The sequence below is a fragment of the Pyrgilauda ruficollis genome, unplaced genomic scaffold (genome assembly GCF_017590135.1).
Source record: "Pyrgilauda ruficollis isolate IOZ18807 unplaced genomic scaffold, ASM1759013v1 scaffold23, whole genome shotgun sequence".
Taxonomy (NCBI): Eukaryota; Metazoa; Chordata; class Aves; order Passeriformes; family Passeridae; genus Pyrgilauda; species Pyrgilauda ruficollis.
Window position 1 is genome coordinate 12,003,550 of NW_024522539.1, and position 18,263 is coordinate 12,021,812.

The window sequence follows — 18,263 nt, forward strand, 5'->3', positions numbered from 1 at the left end:
GTTCCCTGAAGGCAATTTAGACAATCTCAGTGATTGCTTTGCTGCTGACTGCTCCTTTTGCCTGCCTCCTCCCTCAGCAGAGCATGTGTTACATGACTCTAAGGCCACTGGGGTTATTAGCGCCTTTGTATCTCCAGATTGATGTTACTCATGCACTAAGGACCTTTAAGTCCACTAAAATACTTTTGGAAATTAAAGTTCATCGGTATTAAAAGTATTAATTATTTTATCAATTTTTTGATAATTGGTTCTGATCATCCCTATGTATATTTCCCAAACTTACTCATAGATAAGGAGATATTTTTATTAGCTTTAAAGGTTACCTTTATTGGTGAGAACCACTATCATCACTATTGTATTTTATTACAAAGGAAAGTATTATTCTTCTACCTGACAGAAAACATGTGACATATGTTTTGAAAGATTTTTCTGAAGGGTAGAGAACTGGCTTTATCTTTTGTTGAATTCACATTTCAGTCTTCAAATGCACTTCTTGAAAATACTGGCAATGAGTTAAAGGTTTGGTAACACTATTCCGTGAGCACATAGCTGGGAATGCTGGGCTCTAGTCCTGGCCCATGTGCTTGGTTTCTGTGTAGTTTTGAGCAGTTTCTCTCAGTTATGTAAAATGCAGATAATAGCAATTAATAATTGCCCCCACAGGAAAATAATCTTGAATAATGCCTTGAAAGGTGATTTGGGCAGTGACACTAATTAAGGGTATTTGGCTTAAGTTCAGCAGGAGAGTTCAATTGTACCTTGTGTTAATTTTTTTCTTGGAAGGGCATTAGTGCCCAGGTGGTTCAGGCCCAGCACACTGCTCTGCCTTATGCTCCTGAGGAGGAACAGGAGAGAGGAGCCAGAGTCTCCAGCTAAGAGGAGCATGTGGCCAAATCAGGACCTTCAGTCATACAGAGCCTGATTGGAATTTCTTAATCTTCTTCTCTTTGTACATCCATTTTTACCACCATCTTTTCCTAATCCCCCTCATTCTCTTTCCTATTTGTGTACATTTAGTCTTAATCCCTTTCCCTCTCCCAATCCTGCCTAATTATAGTTCTTAAAATTAAGAATTTATGTTTGCAATGATGATGTTCACCCTCCTCATGTGTCAGATCTTTCATTCATTTGTACTTCTCATGTTTTGTTGTGTTATAAGCTCTTTGTATGCTTCCAGCAGGCATCTCCTGTTTCATTAAACAAGTAAACAGTGCTGCTACATTGCACCTCTGGTTTTGGCTGCTTCGGGTTTAACAGACTGATTACCTAAATTTTACTGGCCTGAGTCAAAGTGGAAGAGTTTCAGTTATGGCCTAATTCAAATCAAGGTGAACCCAGAAACTGCTTGAAGCACCTTTCATTAATAATGTAGGGTAAAATAAAAGCCACACTAAAATGCTGGTTTGAGTCTTTTAGTTGGCAACAATTAAATATTTTTCTACTATAGATCTCTTTGACTTTTCATGATGGCGAGTTAGATTTTGCTTTTTAGGTTTTCTTTAATAATGAATGTTTTGTTTAATAGCAATTAAAATAGTTAAGTCACGTTTTTGTGTTTAGGATTAACAGAGTAAGAACTGAATGTGAATCTAATGTGGCCAGTTTGAAAATATCCATGCGCAACAAGTGGCAACTGTACCAAACATGTCTGGATTTTCCTCATATACATCTGTACAATTTTCAGGAGGTAGCCTGAAAGTTACATCATTGGAGTTAGAAAGAAATTATAAATGGAGAAGAAGCAGATTCCCTGCCATCTTTAATAACTGTTGGTTTGTTTGAATTTCAGGCACTTTTCCTGTCTCTCGTCTAAATACATGTGCCCTGGTGTTCCAGCAGTTATGAGTACATTGTTGGCCAATATAAATGCTTTCTATGCTCACACAACAGCAGCAACTAATGTATCTGCCTCAGATCGCTTTGCTGCTACTAACTTTGGGGTAAGTAGATTTTCTTTTTTAATAAAGTTCTGGTCCTTTCTTTCCCCTATTATATTACATATTAACTTCTACATTGAATTTTTTTTAATTACTAATTTTAAAGAGTAAGGGTGGTTGTTAGCTTTTGAAAATTTTACCCTGAGTCTTTAAAGTCAATCATCATAAAAGCCAGAGAAGATGCTGTTCAGATCCTTGTGAGGTGTAGAGGGTAGAAAGCACTGGCACACGTTCACAGTACTAAAATCTCCAACAAACAGGTTTTTGATTTGTTGCAGTGGGCCTTGCAAACTGCTAACTACATTAGACTAAGTATTGGATGCAATTCCTTTCTTGGGCTGTGTCATCAGTGAGCTCATGTTAACCTAGTGGATGTAGCCATAAATGCTGCTGTTCTCACAAGGATCCGTAATAACTGACTTTCTCTTATTTCTGCTGAAATTTTTGCTGGTGAATTGTCCAAGTCCTGGATTTAGGTATCAGGAATTTTAGGAGGAATAGTAGCATTTCAGGATGTGGTAATACTTCTTTTGTTATTGCTAGATTTTCTTCTGTGGATAAGAATCTCACAGCGTGGACTTCCTAGTCTTTGAACATGATAATAAATAAAGATCCATTCACTCCTTATTCTGATTTCTTCACCTACTCTCAGAGGAACTGAGAGCAGTAAGGCAGAGCAGTAATTCAAAGACGTTGTCTTCATAGCTCTGGTATTATGCATGACACAGAGGGTATAAACACAATCTTATGCTGAAAGATGCTTTTATTCTTTCCTTTTCCTGTTTTTTTAGTTAGGTTTTTATTTGTAGGGCTAATATCAAAGATATACTTGATGTTACAGTTTTCATGAAATACCATTTATTAACATGAAATAAAATATTAATCATAATTAAAATTTATTAAATACTCATTAAAATTTCAAATTAAAAATTTTATTTGAAGTAGTGTTAGAGGCACTAGTACTTTTCTCCAGTATAAGAATAATAGAGGAATTATGAATTTCATATAGTCAAGATAAAATTATGTAATTATACATTTGGATGTGTAAAACAAGAATTACTTAACATCTTTGTTGAAACAAGTCTTCTCTTTCCATGTTCAAGCTTTATTCGACCTTTGATGCAACTTCTGAAATTTAGAATGGCTTTGCTGTATTTTTATCCTTTTTTCCTATTTTTCTAATGATCAGAACTACTTTTGTCCTCAGACAGGGCAGAGATTAAGTCCTTTCTCTGCTGGTAATGACAGTTTGCCTCTGACGCAATTCCAATCCAATTCATAGTTCAACAGATGGATGGAAAAAGAGTAGTAGGCATCACTAAAAGAGATTTGGAGCTCTTTTTTCAAACAATTGACTTATAGGCAAAATATCAGATTATTCTTCTCTCCTGGGTCAAAAGGCATTTGTTAGTGAATAGCTGCACATCATTTATCAAAAAGAACATCTCAAATTCTAGTCCTGAGGCTACAGCTGGGAATGATTTGGCTGACTGAATATTTCAGTAGAGCTTTATAACATGATAAAAAAGTTCTCTTTTGATTGATCCCTTAAGGGAACTGTGCCAAATTGGCGGGGTTTGGTGTAGGTTAGAACTCCACTGATGAGAGACAGTGCACAGACTCTGCTTTCAAATTCCTGATCATCACATTTGAGGGATGGTACAGATACAATCAGTGCACCCTGAGAGCTACCAGCTCCTGCTTCTTCCAGAAGTCTGCTGTTTTCACATAGGCTGAGATTTCACAGTTTTGTGCAGTAGACTACGGAATATGTTCTAACATGGTAATTAGAAACTCATTAGTATTACTTGAGAATGGCACAACTCAGCTGGAAATCTCACAGCAAAATACTTTCCCTGCTCCTTCATCTTTCAAGATAACAAGTTAATCTTCACATTTGAAAGGAAAAAATATAATTTCATTGTATTAGTATTACTTAACTTATTCCTATAAAAGCCACTGTTTCAGAAGTATAATTTTCAGTCATACCTTTGCACCAAATTCTGTAGTAAATGAGCATCATTTCTTACTTATTAAAGGAAGTGGAGGGTGGTTTCTTCAAGAGTTTAGTCAGTTGCAAGGCAAATATAAGACAGGAAAACGTTGCATTGTAAAATCTTTGTGACTTCCCTAACGTATTTCACAGATGCACAGTGTTTAATGCATACCAGGTATGCAACATGGAAAGGGAAAATAAAGTGAAAGAAGTGCATCACCTAGCCTTGAAACACAGTGTTTCAAACCATCACTCGTATATTAAATAATGGAAAACAAACTGATTTTCAAATAAGAGTGGAAAGAAGCTTTCTAAACCCCCAACAATTACAGGAACCTGCAAATTCTAGTGCAACATGTTCTTGTATTCTTTTTACAGAGAGAAAAGTTCATAAAGCTGCTGGATCAATTGCACAATTCTCTGAGGATTGATTTATCTAAATACAGGGTATGTACAACATATTCTATCTGAGTCAACGTGAGACCCCCAAATCCTTTGGAACAAAAATTTACAGAATTTAAGCTGTTTAACACCAATATTATTCCAATCTGACAAAAAGAAAAAACTTAGTATTTTCATTCCAAAAGCTAAGAAAGGGTCAAAGGATTATCACATATTCAAGAAAGAGTAGTATTCAACAACTTTGATTAAATTGGTCTATAGCTGGTTTTAAGTTGATTAAATTAATTCATCTGGGAATTACCTTCACTGACTCAGGTAGTGCAAAGTGCAGTTACTGCTGTATTTTTTCTGAGAGCCTGACATCTTTGCTACAACTTGCATGCTAAGATCCTGGTAATGCTGAAAAAGTCGTCTCCTTGTTTTTCCGTTTGGTAGGAAGTAGTTTCATTTCTGCCTCATGGAATCCCCTTCCACTGAGCTGTGCTCCAAAACCAGCCTTTCAGGAAAGCAGGCACTGGGTACCTGCCACTTACCATTTGGTTCTGATCTCCCTCTCCTTCTCCAGTCCACTGGATCATGAAACTTTTGGACAATGCCTAAGTCAGGGCTTCATCACATGTGGCTCTCCTTTTAGCTTCTAGGAGTGGCAGCCTCCAGGTCAAGGATTTGTCTGTTCATGTGGCCTGCTCTCCAAAACTGGAGGAGAAAGGGAATATTTAAAAGAACCCCAAGGCATTAGAGAGAAAGGAACTTGCACATACTTCATTTTTAAGACCATATCCTTCATGAAGGAGATATGTTCATGCTAGGATCTTTTCATTTTGAAGAATGCTGTCCAGACAGTATCGTAGCATGAGGCTGATATTTCATTAGTAGGAAGCTACTTAAGTAACACTACTTCACTCTGTTAACCCAGAGATCATAGCAAAAATTTAATATATTATTTCCACATTAAGCTTACAACTGCATTTATGCCTACAAATGATGTATGAGCCATGTAAAACCCATAAATTATTTTCAGTAGCAACAGTTCCCAAACTTCTTGTCAATTTTTTTTTTCCATCCATGTTTTGGAAATATCACAATATTTTGAATTATTCATATTACATTGCAGGAGCATTATCAAAGGTGTTTCTGCTGATGTCCAAGGGATGTTCATCATTAACTATCTCACAGGCAGAATTTGGGCAATGTGAACATCTCTAATCCTTCCAAACAGCACTTTATGTTTTCTTTGAGAGTTTTTAACTAGTTGTTCAAGGATTTTACCTGTAACTCAAATCTTGCATGATTCCTCTTTCCCTGATCATCAGGATAATTTTCCTGCCAGCAATTCTGAAAGACTCCAAGATCTGAAATCAACTGTGGATCTGCTTACCAGCATTACTTTTTTTCGGATGAAGGTATTGTCCTTTACTTGCACAAATAAATTTCCTGAAATAAACAAAAAAATTACCTTTTTAATTAGTTTAAAGTCAAGTCACATAAAGCATACTTAGCTGAACTCCTTAGGAGTCATATATAAAAAGGGTTTTCTACTGATATAATAAAATCACAAGTCAAACAGCAAAATAGATCTGATAGCTATTTGCTTTAGTCTCTCCAAAGGTTGAGATCTAAGTGGTCAAGCATGAAAATATTTTTGGAATGGAATGGTACACATTAATATTACTGAATGAGAAAAGAAAAACACAAAGCAACCTTTAGCATGTGATTTCATTGCATTAGGCAACTGCATAAGGAGAATTAAAATAATCCATTAAGTTAAAGTTTAAATTAATGTATCCTGAAATGGACTAAAAAGATGAACCCTTTGCTTTAAATAAATAACTGCTATTTGGCTTGATATTCTCATTCAAAGGAAAGCACATATTATACAGTTTAAATATTTCCTAAATAATAAAAAAAACCAGATAAAATGTAAAACCTAAGATTTAAAGATGTAAACTCTTGGGCACACGTGCCTCTTTCATCAAATAAATATTTAATTTAAATAAAACTTAGTGATAAAATCTAATTGCAAATGTTTTAATGCATCTTTGAACTAAATCTACCTTAATTCAACATAATTTTAATTATTTCTATCATTGCTTTATTTGAGCACTTTTTATCCTGTATAACAGAACTCCAACACTTGGATTTTTTGTGTTCAATCTAATTCTGACATTCTCCCATTTATTAAATATTTAATTAGGTCCTGGAATTGCAGAGCCCCCCTCGAGCCAGTACTGTGGTAAAAGACTGTGTAAAAGCCTGCCTGGATTCAACTTATAAATACATTTTTGACAATTGCTATGATCTCTACTCCCAATTAGTGGATCAGGTAAGGTCAAAATAAACTTGTTCTGTGCTATTCCTCAATCATTATTGTTAGTTTGCCTTTAGTAAACAGAAAGTCTTCTGGCGCTCCTTCATATCAAAGCACTCAGATTTTCATTTTATTTATGCATGGAGGAGCAACATACCATAAAAAACCCATAGACAGCTATGAACTCTAAAATGTTTAACATGAGTTGCAAAATGTAGTCATCAAGTTGGACATGACTGTGAAATTGTCCAGTGATTTTGGGGAAGATGATTTATTGATTATTGTTCATTTAAGATCTGTAACAGGAAAACAGTTATTTAAAATCTCACATTTCACTTCTGTAGCTTTAGGAAAAAAAAATGTAATTTGCTGAAAATTATATAGTCTTTTCAGCCTTATATTTTAGTATGATGCATACTTGGATCCAAGCTTTAGCAACTGCTTTAAGAAAGCAGAGGATTTCTTAATATTTGTCTGTCAGGTTGAGCTATCAATGCAAAATAATTATAGCATTTGTTTTGTTCCAAACATCATGCAAAATCCTTGAGAATACTCTTTATTTTTTAATGTAATATGGTCATTCTATAAGTAATGTTAGAATGAATTACTGTCTTAAAGGAGCATCTCTTCTTTATCATATTACCACCTGTACATTATATTTGCTTTCTGGATGGTACACTGCAAAAATGGTAGTTCTGTGACTATTCCAGCCTTGAACAGAATTAACTAAGTTCTTTGGCAAATGCACTTTTTTTTGTGTGTGCATAATTAATAAGAACACTCATACTAATAAAATTTACTTGAGTTTATTTATTAATTTAAGTGAAAGATATTTCACTTAAATCCAGAATATGAATTCCTGTGTTTTAGGAAAGGTGATATTTGCTATTCAGCATTTCTGAAATGAGAATTTATTTTCTCACATTGGATTCCTGTTATGTGAGAAAACTTAATTATATCTTTGAATGTAAGAAATTCTCACCAGCACCAATAAGCACTCCACACTTAGTGCTGATGTGTGTTTATCCCACAACAGATTACACTGTAGGCTGAGTAGGAGTATAAATTAGTGGAAGGAGCAGCTTCAGGCATCACGTCTATTTACGTCATAAACTGTTCTGTTTTTTCGCTAATGTTTACTTTGCAGCAATTTCATCTTGTCTGGTAAATATAATATGAAGTGCTGCTAGGCTGGGTATTACATAAGCCTGCAGTTTATCAGTAGATTCTAGTCCTCAGTAAACAGCTACAAGTGATGAAGTCTTACCTCTGCAAAGCATTGTGACAACTGCAAAAGCTTATCTGTATTCAAAAAATTCACAACTTTTTAATGTGAATCCATACAGTCATTTAGCCTGTCTATTTTAAAATATGGTTTTAAAGTGCAGAGATATTACAGCTTTTCTGCTTGGTAGAGAATGTAAAACTTGCTTAAGTAAGGGTTCTCTCCAAATTATATTTGAGGCAGAACAGGCAGTGTTGTTATTATATTTTACTCTCACACAACTCTACTTAATGGTGGAGAAATAAGAAGTCCTGAAAAAAATTTTAAAAATCCACAAATATTCACTCTGGTGGAAGACTAGGTAAACTGCATTTCACTGTATTTCTGCACCTCTTGAGTTCTCGTTCACAAGATTTTCAGCAGGGGCAGTTTTACATGGAAAATTTAAGCAGACAATTTTCTGTAAAGTTACAATCACAAAGCAGTGCAAGAAACTTTAGTGAAGAAGTGTAAAATGCAAAATTTAAAATAAATAGATTGCACTCAAAATAATTTATTTCTAACAGCAAATCACGTTAAAAAAAATTCAACAATCACATGTAATTTTAATGCCAGACGGTAAAACTTTCTTTCCCAGAAGGTGGGACACAATTCTCAGAAATATAACTCTCTTTAATAGAGAGATGAGTAAAATGAATTCAAAAGACTACCTGAATTCTGCATCAGCTCTTGAGTTGTACAAGGAGACTTTGTTCAGCATGATCCTCTTATGGTTTCCTATCATTATATCCGAAAGTGCATTTGGTTTTAGGAACACTTGAGTATGCAGCTTGTTTGAACCTATAGTTCTGGAGGCTTTCCAGTCAATCCAGGTGACTGGCTTGTGGTACCACTGTTATAATAATGAAGCAGTAACCAGTATTGTAATTAACATTTCATTAGCATTGTGTCCAAGCCTCTCAGATTAGACCAGATTCCACCGTTAAGCCTTCTTCAGTACCCTTCCCTTATCTCTGCTCTCTCCCCACCAGGTGAGGTCCCCTCCCGTCAGAGGGAGGGAGTTCATCCTAGCATGGCTCTGCACACAGGAGGTTCATGTTTTTGCTGCACAGCTGAACTGTGAGCTGTGAGACTGAGAACTGAGATCAGTGAGCCCAAAGCAACAAGGAATGGTTCTTATGTAGGTCAGCACCGGCCCTCACTCAGGGGAAGGACTGGCAGATGCTGTCCTGCTGAGGCCCCTGCACGCTCAGGGTGTGTCTGTGTGTAACCCAGGGTAACCACCTTCTGCAATTGCTTTTGGCTGCAACCTAAATTCCTCAGAGATGCCTGCCACAGTATTTCGAGAAAATATGCTTCAGGTCTGATTGTGTGGGATTGATTCATTTTGGGGTGAAAATAGAGCAATGACTGTTAAAATTGAGGGGCTTGAACTGGAGTTTTTGGATATTTGCCACAATAAACACAAAAAGTAAAGCACAAAATATGCTCAGCAGTCTCCAATTTCTCTTTTTATTACTCTCTACCTTTGTGTCAGGCAGGAAATCACCGTTAAAAAGCTAATGTCTTACAGCAAAATATCACCCCTGAGGATATTTCCTGGGGTGAAGCATTGCAAATGCTAGCAGTATGCAAAAATGTCATGCTGCAGTTCCACACCAGAATACAAAGAACAGCTGATGGCAAAAAACCAATGACTACCACAGACAGTAAAACATGATAGCTTGACAGTCTTACTGACATGTGTATTGCTGTCCTCATTATTGGAGACAAAGCCCTCTGATGAAGAACTATCTAGCTCCTTATGCAGGGCATGCAGTATTTTCTCTTTTTAATTAATAGTTATCTGAGTGCTTAGCTATCCTAGGTTAAAAAAATATCCTGGAGAAGTAGTTTAGGAAGCACTTTGATAGCTTTCTGACTCAATTTACAAATATGTCGCTCTTTCTGTTTTCTTGAGAAAACAGATTTTGAAATCCTGGCTGGTGCTCACAGTGACTGAAGTCCCTTCAGTAATTCTTTTTGCAGTCTTCTCCACTGAGTGATACCAATGAAATGCAGACCATACTCTTCATGTTATCTGAAGAGCTCTTGATCAGTACAAATAATTTCATGACTGATAGCACCAATATACTGGAATAAAACACTGGAGTACTTTATATTTGACAGCAGCTCATCAGAACAGGCCTGATCTTCTACCTGATATTAGAGACCTTTACTTGAGTCTTATCTCAGCTCTCCATGTTGTCGCAGCACAGCTTGGTGCAGACAGGAGGTAGCAAAGAGCAATTGACTCCTTCAGGAGCCAGGGGTGGTACAGCTGCAGCAGCACAGTACTCTGCCCTTGCCATTCATCTCTCACAGGGGTACAGCACTTTGTGCTGGGTTGATAATGAGCTAAAAACATCTCAGCTCTGGGAGTCGGAGCTGTGGATGAGCACATGGATGGCCTGTGCTTTGGGAGCTGGCTCAGTTTTGCTTTACTCAGTTGTGAGCCCTGGTCATTTTTCCATTTGGGATTTGGGAATCCAAGCCTCATACTTGTTTTTGAAGGTGTACTTTTTTCTCTTTAGTATAAATGACAAAAAAATTTGTTAGATTATTAATTTCTTATAGAAATAATGCAAGAATTGAAGCATGTCTGTGATCTGTGGTTTTCAAGCGCATTCAGAAGTATGAAGTGGGAAATAAAGTGCAGTAGCAAAAGCTGTTTACTACAGAGTCCTATTTTTCAGGCGTGCAAATTTCAGTGTCAAGTAATAATTCTTGTGAGGCCCTTTTCTTATATTTACATATTGCTTTAGATTCACTGAAAAGGTTCTGGCTTCTTCAAATCTGACATGCAGAGGGTACTTAGAGATCTCTCCTTGTGTCACAGCATTGTGTTTGATAGGCAGCATGTCAACCACAGTAACAGAAAAACATTTGGTAAATTTCCTCAGAACAGAAGGATGCATTTTGTGCTATGATATTTCCAACCCCATTCTGAGAATTCTCTGGTCAGAAGAAGACCAGATCTTACAGATATAATTTCTTCTTAGCAGCTTATCTGAGAACACTGGTTAGAAAGTTAAAGAGCTTGCAATAAGTGAGGGGCTCATTTTGGTTTTCCTCCACCTATTCCCTGCAGAAGTAGAACACGTCTGGGTGGGTGGGTCAGATCAAAACCACAGTATCACTTGGCTGGCCACTGCAGGGGAGCTACGCCTGTTACACTGCCCTAAACACAGACCAGTTAAACCAGCTCCTTTCACCTGCCAGTCCTTGAAGAAAAAGGTTGACAGTTCTTTATGAGAATTAATCCAAAAGAATTCTGTTCCACTTCAGTTGGTACTGGAGAATACATAAAGTAAAGTTGCCTGGAGAAGGTGTGGGTGCCCCACCCCTGGAAGTGTTCAAGGCCAGTTTGAGTGGGACTTGGAGCAACGTGGTCTAGTGGAAGTTGTCCTTGCCCAGAGCAAGAGGAATGAAAAAGATGATCTTTGACATCACTTCCAACCCAAACCATTCTGTGATTCTATGATGATTCTTCAAATAGGGTTTCAGTTTCAATAAGTTAATGGTTTAGGAGTTAGTTACTGTGCAACAGCACTGCACAGGGAAATCTCTCACAGGTTTTGAATGCATGTCTGCAAGTGGTTCCTGGCTTTAGGCTCCCTTGAGTAAATTCTGTAAGGCCAAATTTTCATTCTTTTAGATATAAAAATTATCATTAAAAATTATATAACATTCTAAAAATAGGTAGGCTTACTACGTGGATGTCTACATATGTGTATATTTTATATATAGTGCATATTGTATATTTGCTGGTGATTCTAAATTAAATAGTATTATATGTAATATAAGTAATAAATATGCAGTTTAAAATATGGAAGAATTGTTAAAATTAATATTTCATTATCTAAAACTGATCTATAAAATTACCTTCTGTAACCTTGTGCTAATCAAGACTACTGTGTTGGTTTCCAATGAGTTTCCATTGTATCATTATTTGTATAGAAAATACTGTATTCTGAAACCTAGCTTGGGGCTTGCAGCAGACAGCTTCTGATATCACAGGATTCAATTTATCAAAGTCACATAGATAATAATGGGTATTGATTGCACAGAACATAACAAAATAAAAAAAAAAGAAAATTAAACCAGACATTCATCCTATGATCTGGTAAAATCAGTGATGGGAGAAGTTGAAAGCCCTCTGTTTCTCAGACCAGGCTTTACAGATTTGTCTCAGGGTAATAGAGACGTAGATTTTAATCTTGTTTCACACTGGGTCTGAGATTGCTTTCTCCACTCTCAGCCACTTTTTTAGAGTACAAAATGTTTGTTTGTCAACAGTTTAGCCTTTTTTTTTCCCATTAAACTCAGAAAACTCCCTCTACATTTCATTTTTCTCTTTAAGAGAGTATCAAAGCACCAGTAATGATTTTGAGGCTCTGTGCTGCATGATCCATTGCTTGCATATGAATTCAGGTGACTAGGAAATTGACAGTAAAAGGGAATTGAGAAAAACATGATTCAGTGCAAATAATTTATTTTGATTCATATCCTATGAAAAATTGCTCTTACACACTTCCTCTTTCTGATTTCAATGTCTTCCATGGCAAAAAACAAAGAGTTATCTCTTTGTTGCATTAAAAAAACCTACAGAGAATCTCCAGTACTTACTGTATCTGTGAATCTTAAGTGAATAATGTGACTTCTCTATAAAGACACTTTTCTTATAAGATGTTTGCTACCGCTCTAGGGCGATCCTAAAGAAATTAAGTACCCAATTCAATTAATATGAGAGTATAAAAACCTATCTTATTGATGAGAAATCATGTGCTCTCATTGCTTGTTTGATCTGCCAGCAGAAGCCCTTAGGAATATCATTGTTGTGCCTTTGGCCAGTCACTTACTGAGCTTTTAAGTACAGGATATCTTATGGCATGTCAGTATTCTGTGTGTGCATGTGGGCAGCATTGCCATCCAAAGTGATGTTACAGGAAGTCAAGATATTTTAAATAACCTTCCCCATGTGAAAAAGCTCAGGGAAAAGAAAGTGATTCTGCTGATTGGCAAGCTTTCATTCATATCAGTATTTGGGAAGGTCTCTTGGTTACTGGAAGAGCAGTCTGTGATTTGAGCTTGTTCAGTGCAGTATCCAACAAAAATAGAAGACAGGAAACTTCAGAAACTCCTTTATTTTAAAATTAAGAACCGCTAATAGCATCAGTTTAATTAATCATTTTGTCATCTTGCTATATCAAGAATTTATGTTCCTCTTGACCTTTTCAGTTGTACTTTTAAAAAATTTTCATTGTTACCATCCTCTAAAATAACAAGCAGTATATAGGGTCTCCTATATCTTCTCACTGTATTTGTTCCAGTGTGGCTCTAATTAGGTATATCAGCTATTTAGTTCATGCCTTTACACTGACAGTTTCTTTCAAATGGGTATAATTAGAATGAAAAATAAATCTAAATTGGAATCAAATTTCCACCGCTGTTTTACCTCATTATAACAGCACTGCTCCAAGCCAGAGCTTGGGTAGCACTGTCAAACACACAGTGTGGTTTTAGGCATTGCCCCGTGCAGGAATCCAAGAGCTGGACTCTGGTCCTTGTGGGCCCCTTTAACTCAGAGTATTCCATAATTCTATAATGCTTCCACAAAGGCATCTGTTGTACATAAAGTAAATAATAGTGCTGACAATAATAAGGTAAAAAGAGCTTGAATGGTTCTGAACATGTCTAACACACTAGGTAGATTTTAGGATAAAGAATTGAAGTAACAAGTAGGGATGGACAGAGTATACACTTTCTGTTCAGGACATAAAACTACATCTGTAATGTGAGGCTATTTTAAAAATACCTTCTCTTGGACTTTTGAAAAACAGATTTTAAAGATATTTCTTTTCCAGAGAATTTCTGTAGAAAGGACTTCCTTGTGCAACTATTACTTTCCAAATCAGTTACTCTTTGCTATCTCTGTTAAAGAACCAAATTTTGCATTCTGTGATTCACATTCACAGCCATGAAAAGCTGTCTCAGCTACATGTCACTTGCTGTGAAATAGAGTTCTTGGATAAGATGTTGAGCTACATATGAGGTGGCTTTGTCTTCTACAGCTGCCTTTCAGTTGGTTTGATTTAACAAGTTTCTGAGAAAAAAAAATGGTCTATTAGACATACATCTTTGATATAGAAACAAGGCCTTTTTAGTATAAATATAATGTATATCAGGGAAAGCCCTTATGAGTGGCATTAATGCTCTAATGTCCATTTCTGTTTTGAAAAGCACTGTCACCTGCATGCACAGTTGTTAATTGTTGGTGACACCAGACCCACCATCCTTTGACCTGCTTCTGAGCTTTCTTTCTGTTGCTTTAGACACTGAGGTGATACCCTTTGTAGTTCATCTGAGTATGTAGCAGTGTGATTAATGATACTTGTCTAAAATATTCCACAGTGGCCACAAAAATGGTTTCAAATAGGTGTTGTTGAAATTCCCTTTCTGCTATTCTAAATGCTATTCATAGATAAAAGTTAATTGGGGTTAAATTAACATTTAATTAATTCACTGTGACGCTAATGTAGTGTTAGGCATTTTCAAAAATATACCAGGTCCATTGAAGTGTTCATAGTTGGACTAGGAATGAGAAGTACAGGGAATATGTGCTTAAACTTGCAGGATCACAGGCATGTTTATTTTCTGACTTACTGAGACCCCTTTCAATCTCACACAGCAGTGTAGAAAAGCATGTGTAGATCTAGCATGTGCAGACATAGCTCTGTGTGGCAGAAATTATTCATGTATGTGTCCATACAGAATTAAAAATGTTTCTTTTCATATTTGGATCCCTACAATGAAGTTATTTATTGGACATTGATAAGGAATCTGATCCTTCTGCCAAGCAAAGGAATGCAAAATACTTTTGCCTAGGAAATTTTAGGTTAAGAGTTCATAAATAAAAATTGTAGAGACGAAGTCTGTCTGTAAATGCATTTTAGTAAAATTAAAGAATATAATATTCTCAATAAAATAATGGGAAATTCAACTGCTTCTTTATTTAGACCACACATCATAAGCAGCTGTAAGGCTGAATACCTTCAGCATATAATTAAAAAAAAAAAAAACCATTAAACACTCCTCAGCATTGATTTTTTCAGTCTTTATTGTGTTGGGTATAAAAGTTCTGCCTCAACAGGCAATTCTACCTTTGCTGAGTCTCAGCACAGCAAAGAATTTAATAATGTATCTAATTACAGTGTGAGCATGCACTAAAAACCAAGTCTCTATTGATCTCCTTTGCTGACATGACAATCTTTGTACTATGGTTCTTTATATTTGTGAACAGCCAAGTAAAGTTTTTCATATGTTCTGCTCTGCTGGTTAGCCAGTCTTGGTCCAAAATTTCTCAAGATTCTTAGTATGTCACTCTTCCCAACCAAGGAATAATCTATAGGTGGAACTCCCATAATATTTTCTCTAATAAAAAATATTCAATCTTGTTTTAACAGAGTAAGAAACAAGAAGTTCCTAAAGAAGAGCAGGGACCAACAACAAAGAATTTGGATTTCTGGGCACAGCTGATTACTCTGATGGTCACCATTATAGATGAAGATAAAACAGCATATACACCAATCTTGAACCAGTAAGTAATTACTTTCCCTAAAAAAATTAAGAATCATGAATTTATTAAAATAAGGACAAGAAATACACCTGAATCAGAAGTTGTATTTTAAATAGAATCTAGGTAGATACTTTTATACAGAATGTTGTATTGACATAGTTTGATAAAAACTTAGTGCTCTGATAATGGGAAGGAATTCTTCTGGTTTAGGAACATTAAGGACAGGTGATATATGAGTCATCTCAAAATTTTAAGTAGCAAAATATTCTACATGAGAGATAAATGAAGAGAAGGGAAATGTCGGTGACATTTCAGTGAAGGGAATTTTCAGTGTGATGATATTGATGGTATGGGAGTATCATGGCACACATGGTGTTCAAAACATGTTGAAAGTCTTTTAGGTATGGTTTCTAGGCATGTAATTGTAAAAAAAAATAAAAAAAGAACTTCACACAAAGACCTTATCTGAATTTGTAATTGGCTGGCCAGACTGATTTGAAAGTGTATGAAGTGGAGAGCAGTATCCCAGAGATGGAATTTGACTTCTCAGAATCGAAGATATAGCAGATGAGGGAGGTACAATCAATAACCAAGACAAGTCAAATAACTTAAGGTTGATACATGAGTAGAAAGGAGAGAAACAATTGATAAACACAGGAAAAGAAGGCAGTGCTGGGGTTTGAACATGACATATATAGAAAGAGTGCAAAGGAACATGTCTCACATGTTACAGCTGGAGAAATGGGCCTCACACCAATTGAAATGTGACGTGATGAAGCCCTGGGGAAATTTTTTAGCTCTTTGGAGCCATTTTACAGAGAGATTGTAGAAAGTCTGGGCATAGTCTGGCTGTGATGACTTCTGCAAAAGTTAACATTGAAATCTACATCTGTATTATGACTAAACAATTAATATAGGTTTCTGCAATTGCATTTAATTGAATGCTCTGAAGGGGAGCAGGAACAATCTGGTTTTTTCAGCCAAAATAGGGTAGATACTAAAAGGCACTCTGTACACTGAGATGTGCTTGTCTGTTGATAAAAGGTACCATTCTATTTGTGGCCCCATGGTAAAAGTGACAGAGAAATCTCCTGGTGATAACCAGAAGCTGAAAGATATTTCATTGACTTCTAACTCCTTCCTTTACTTGAAATAAATAGAGTATTACTTCAGTACTGGATAATAAGCATTTCTTTGTTCAATTATCTGTTGCACTGACCTTATTAAGGAATAGGTTCTTACCCTATAGAGGAAAGAAAATGCTTTTCCTGCTTACTCCATTTTTATGTTGTAGTGTCAAGTTTCTCCATTAATGAAAGCTCAACCTTTTGTCTGACAGGCTGTACAAATAATACAGTCATTGCAAAATATATAATTGAGACAAATATATATATGTGATTCATTTCAGTCTCTTCATTGAAATTAAACAAGTGTAATTGTGGGTTAATTATCCTAAAAATTGTTCTAGCTCTATTTTTATACAAATGTGAGGGAGAAAGTAAAGGCATAAAGAACAGAGTTCCTCTAAGGGGATTAGTAGGTTCCCTAAAGTACAGATGAATGATTGTGTAAGATGTGAAAAGAGAATCAGGAGTGGACGGAATTGGGACAGATTAAGGGAGAGAGCTTGTGTCTCTGAATTCTGTCTGTTTTTTGCTGTTGTTTTGTAAGTGAAAGAGTGAACACAGGGAATAACATGTCTTTCAGAAGTAGGAGACACCAGAAGTAAAAGATGAAGAGGATCTAGGTGGAAAAAACTTGAAAAACTGTTCAGAGTTGCTTTGGATGCATTTTTTTTAAAAGAAAAGCTTCTGCTAACACAAAAGCAGCGTGTAAAAACTGTTGACAAAAAGTAAGACAGCCTCTTCCTCCCTGCTTACCCCAGAAAAGGAAATGGGTTAAAATAGATGAATGGGAAATATAACTTGAATACACAGGAATACTGCAAAAATATGACTCCTTATTATAAATATATGGCCATGCTGTGTCTCAGTGGCGTATTCAGGCCTGCATCCATTTGAATCCTATTTTAGAAATTAGGTAACTGAAGATCCCCAGGAGAGCATTCTGATAAAAGTTTTCACAATTGTATAATATTGCTCAGAATTGTACTCCTCAGCCAGTTTTGGAAACCCTATTTTTATATCTTCCTTGGAGGCACAAATTACACTGTGATGGAGTAGTTTGAACTGTATCAGGTAATGAATCCAGATCAAACATGACATGATGGCCTCAGCAAGCACTGCAGCCACTGACAGACCATACCAGACCACCCAGTGGGGTGGGGGCAACCTGCAGTTCTTACATGACATGAGAAATGTGACAAGTTTGAGGGAAAAACATAAAATCCTCTTTCTAATAGTTAAACAATGTACAATGTGTTAGAAACTTGATTCACAGGCAAATCCAGGGCTTCCTGGCACTTCTAAATATCCTGTGAGACAGGAGAAATTTCTATCAAAATAAAATATCTATTCTAATAAAAGGAACATCAAATCAAGGACAAAATCTTCAAGTCAAATATGCTTCTGTATTTTGAAACCAAGAACTAAACTTCAGGCCTCTTCACTTTTTTTTTTTTTTTTTTTTTTTTTTTTTTTTTTTTTTTTCACATAGATCAGTCAAGTTGTCACTGTAGTATAAATTTAAGAAATAAGACAGCTCTAATGAGACTTTTAAATTTATTCTTTACTGATCCTCAGATCTTTGCAGTGTTAGGATCTGTTTTCTCTGTGACCACATTGTGTTCCATGGAAAGGAATGTATGGAAAGGACTA

The 18,263-nt window shown here is 36.0% G+C and overlaps 1 protein-coding gene across 1 annotated transcript in view; it reads left to right on the forward strand.

The window, feature by feature from the left end:
- The window catches only part of UNC13C (unc-13 homolog C), a 130,020-nt gene that overhangs the window by 56,419 nt on the left and 55,338 nt on the right, over positions 1-18,263 (forward strand). The window contains exons 12-16 of the mRNA XM_041469233.1: positions 1,790-1,940; positions 4,312-4,380; positions 5,649-5,738; positions 6,530-6,658; positions 15,374-15,507. Of these exons, the coding sequence (XP_041325167.1) occupies positions 1,790-1,940; positions 4,312-4,380; positions 5,649-5,738; positions 6,530-6,658; positions 15,374-15,507 (573 nt within the window). The remainder of the gene's footprint in view (positions 1-1,789; positions 1,941-4,311; positions 4,381-5,648; positions 5,739-6,529; positions 6,659-15,373; positions 15,508-18,263) is intronic.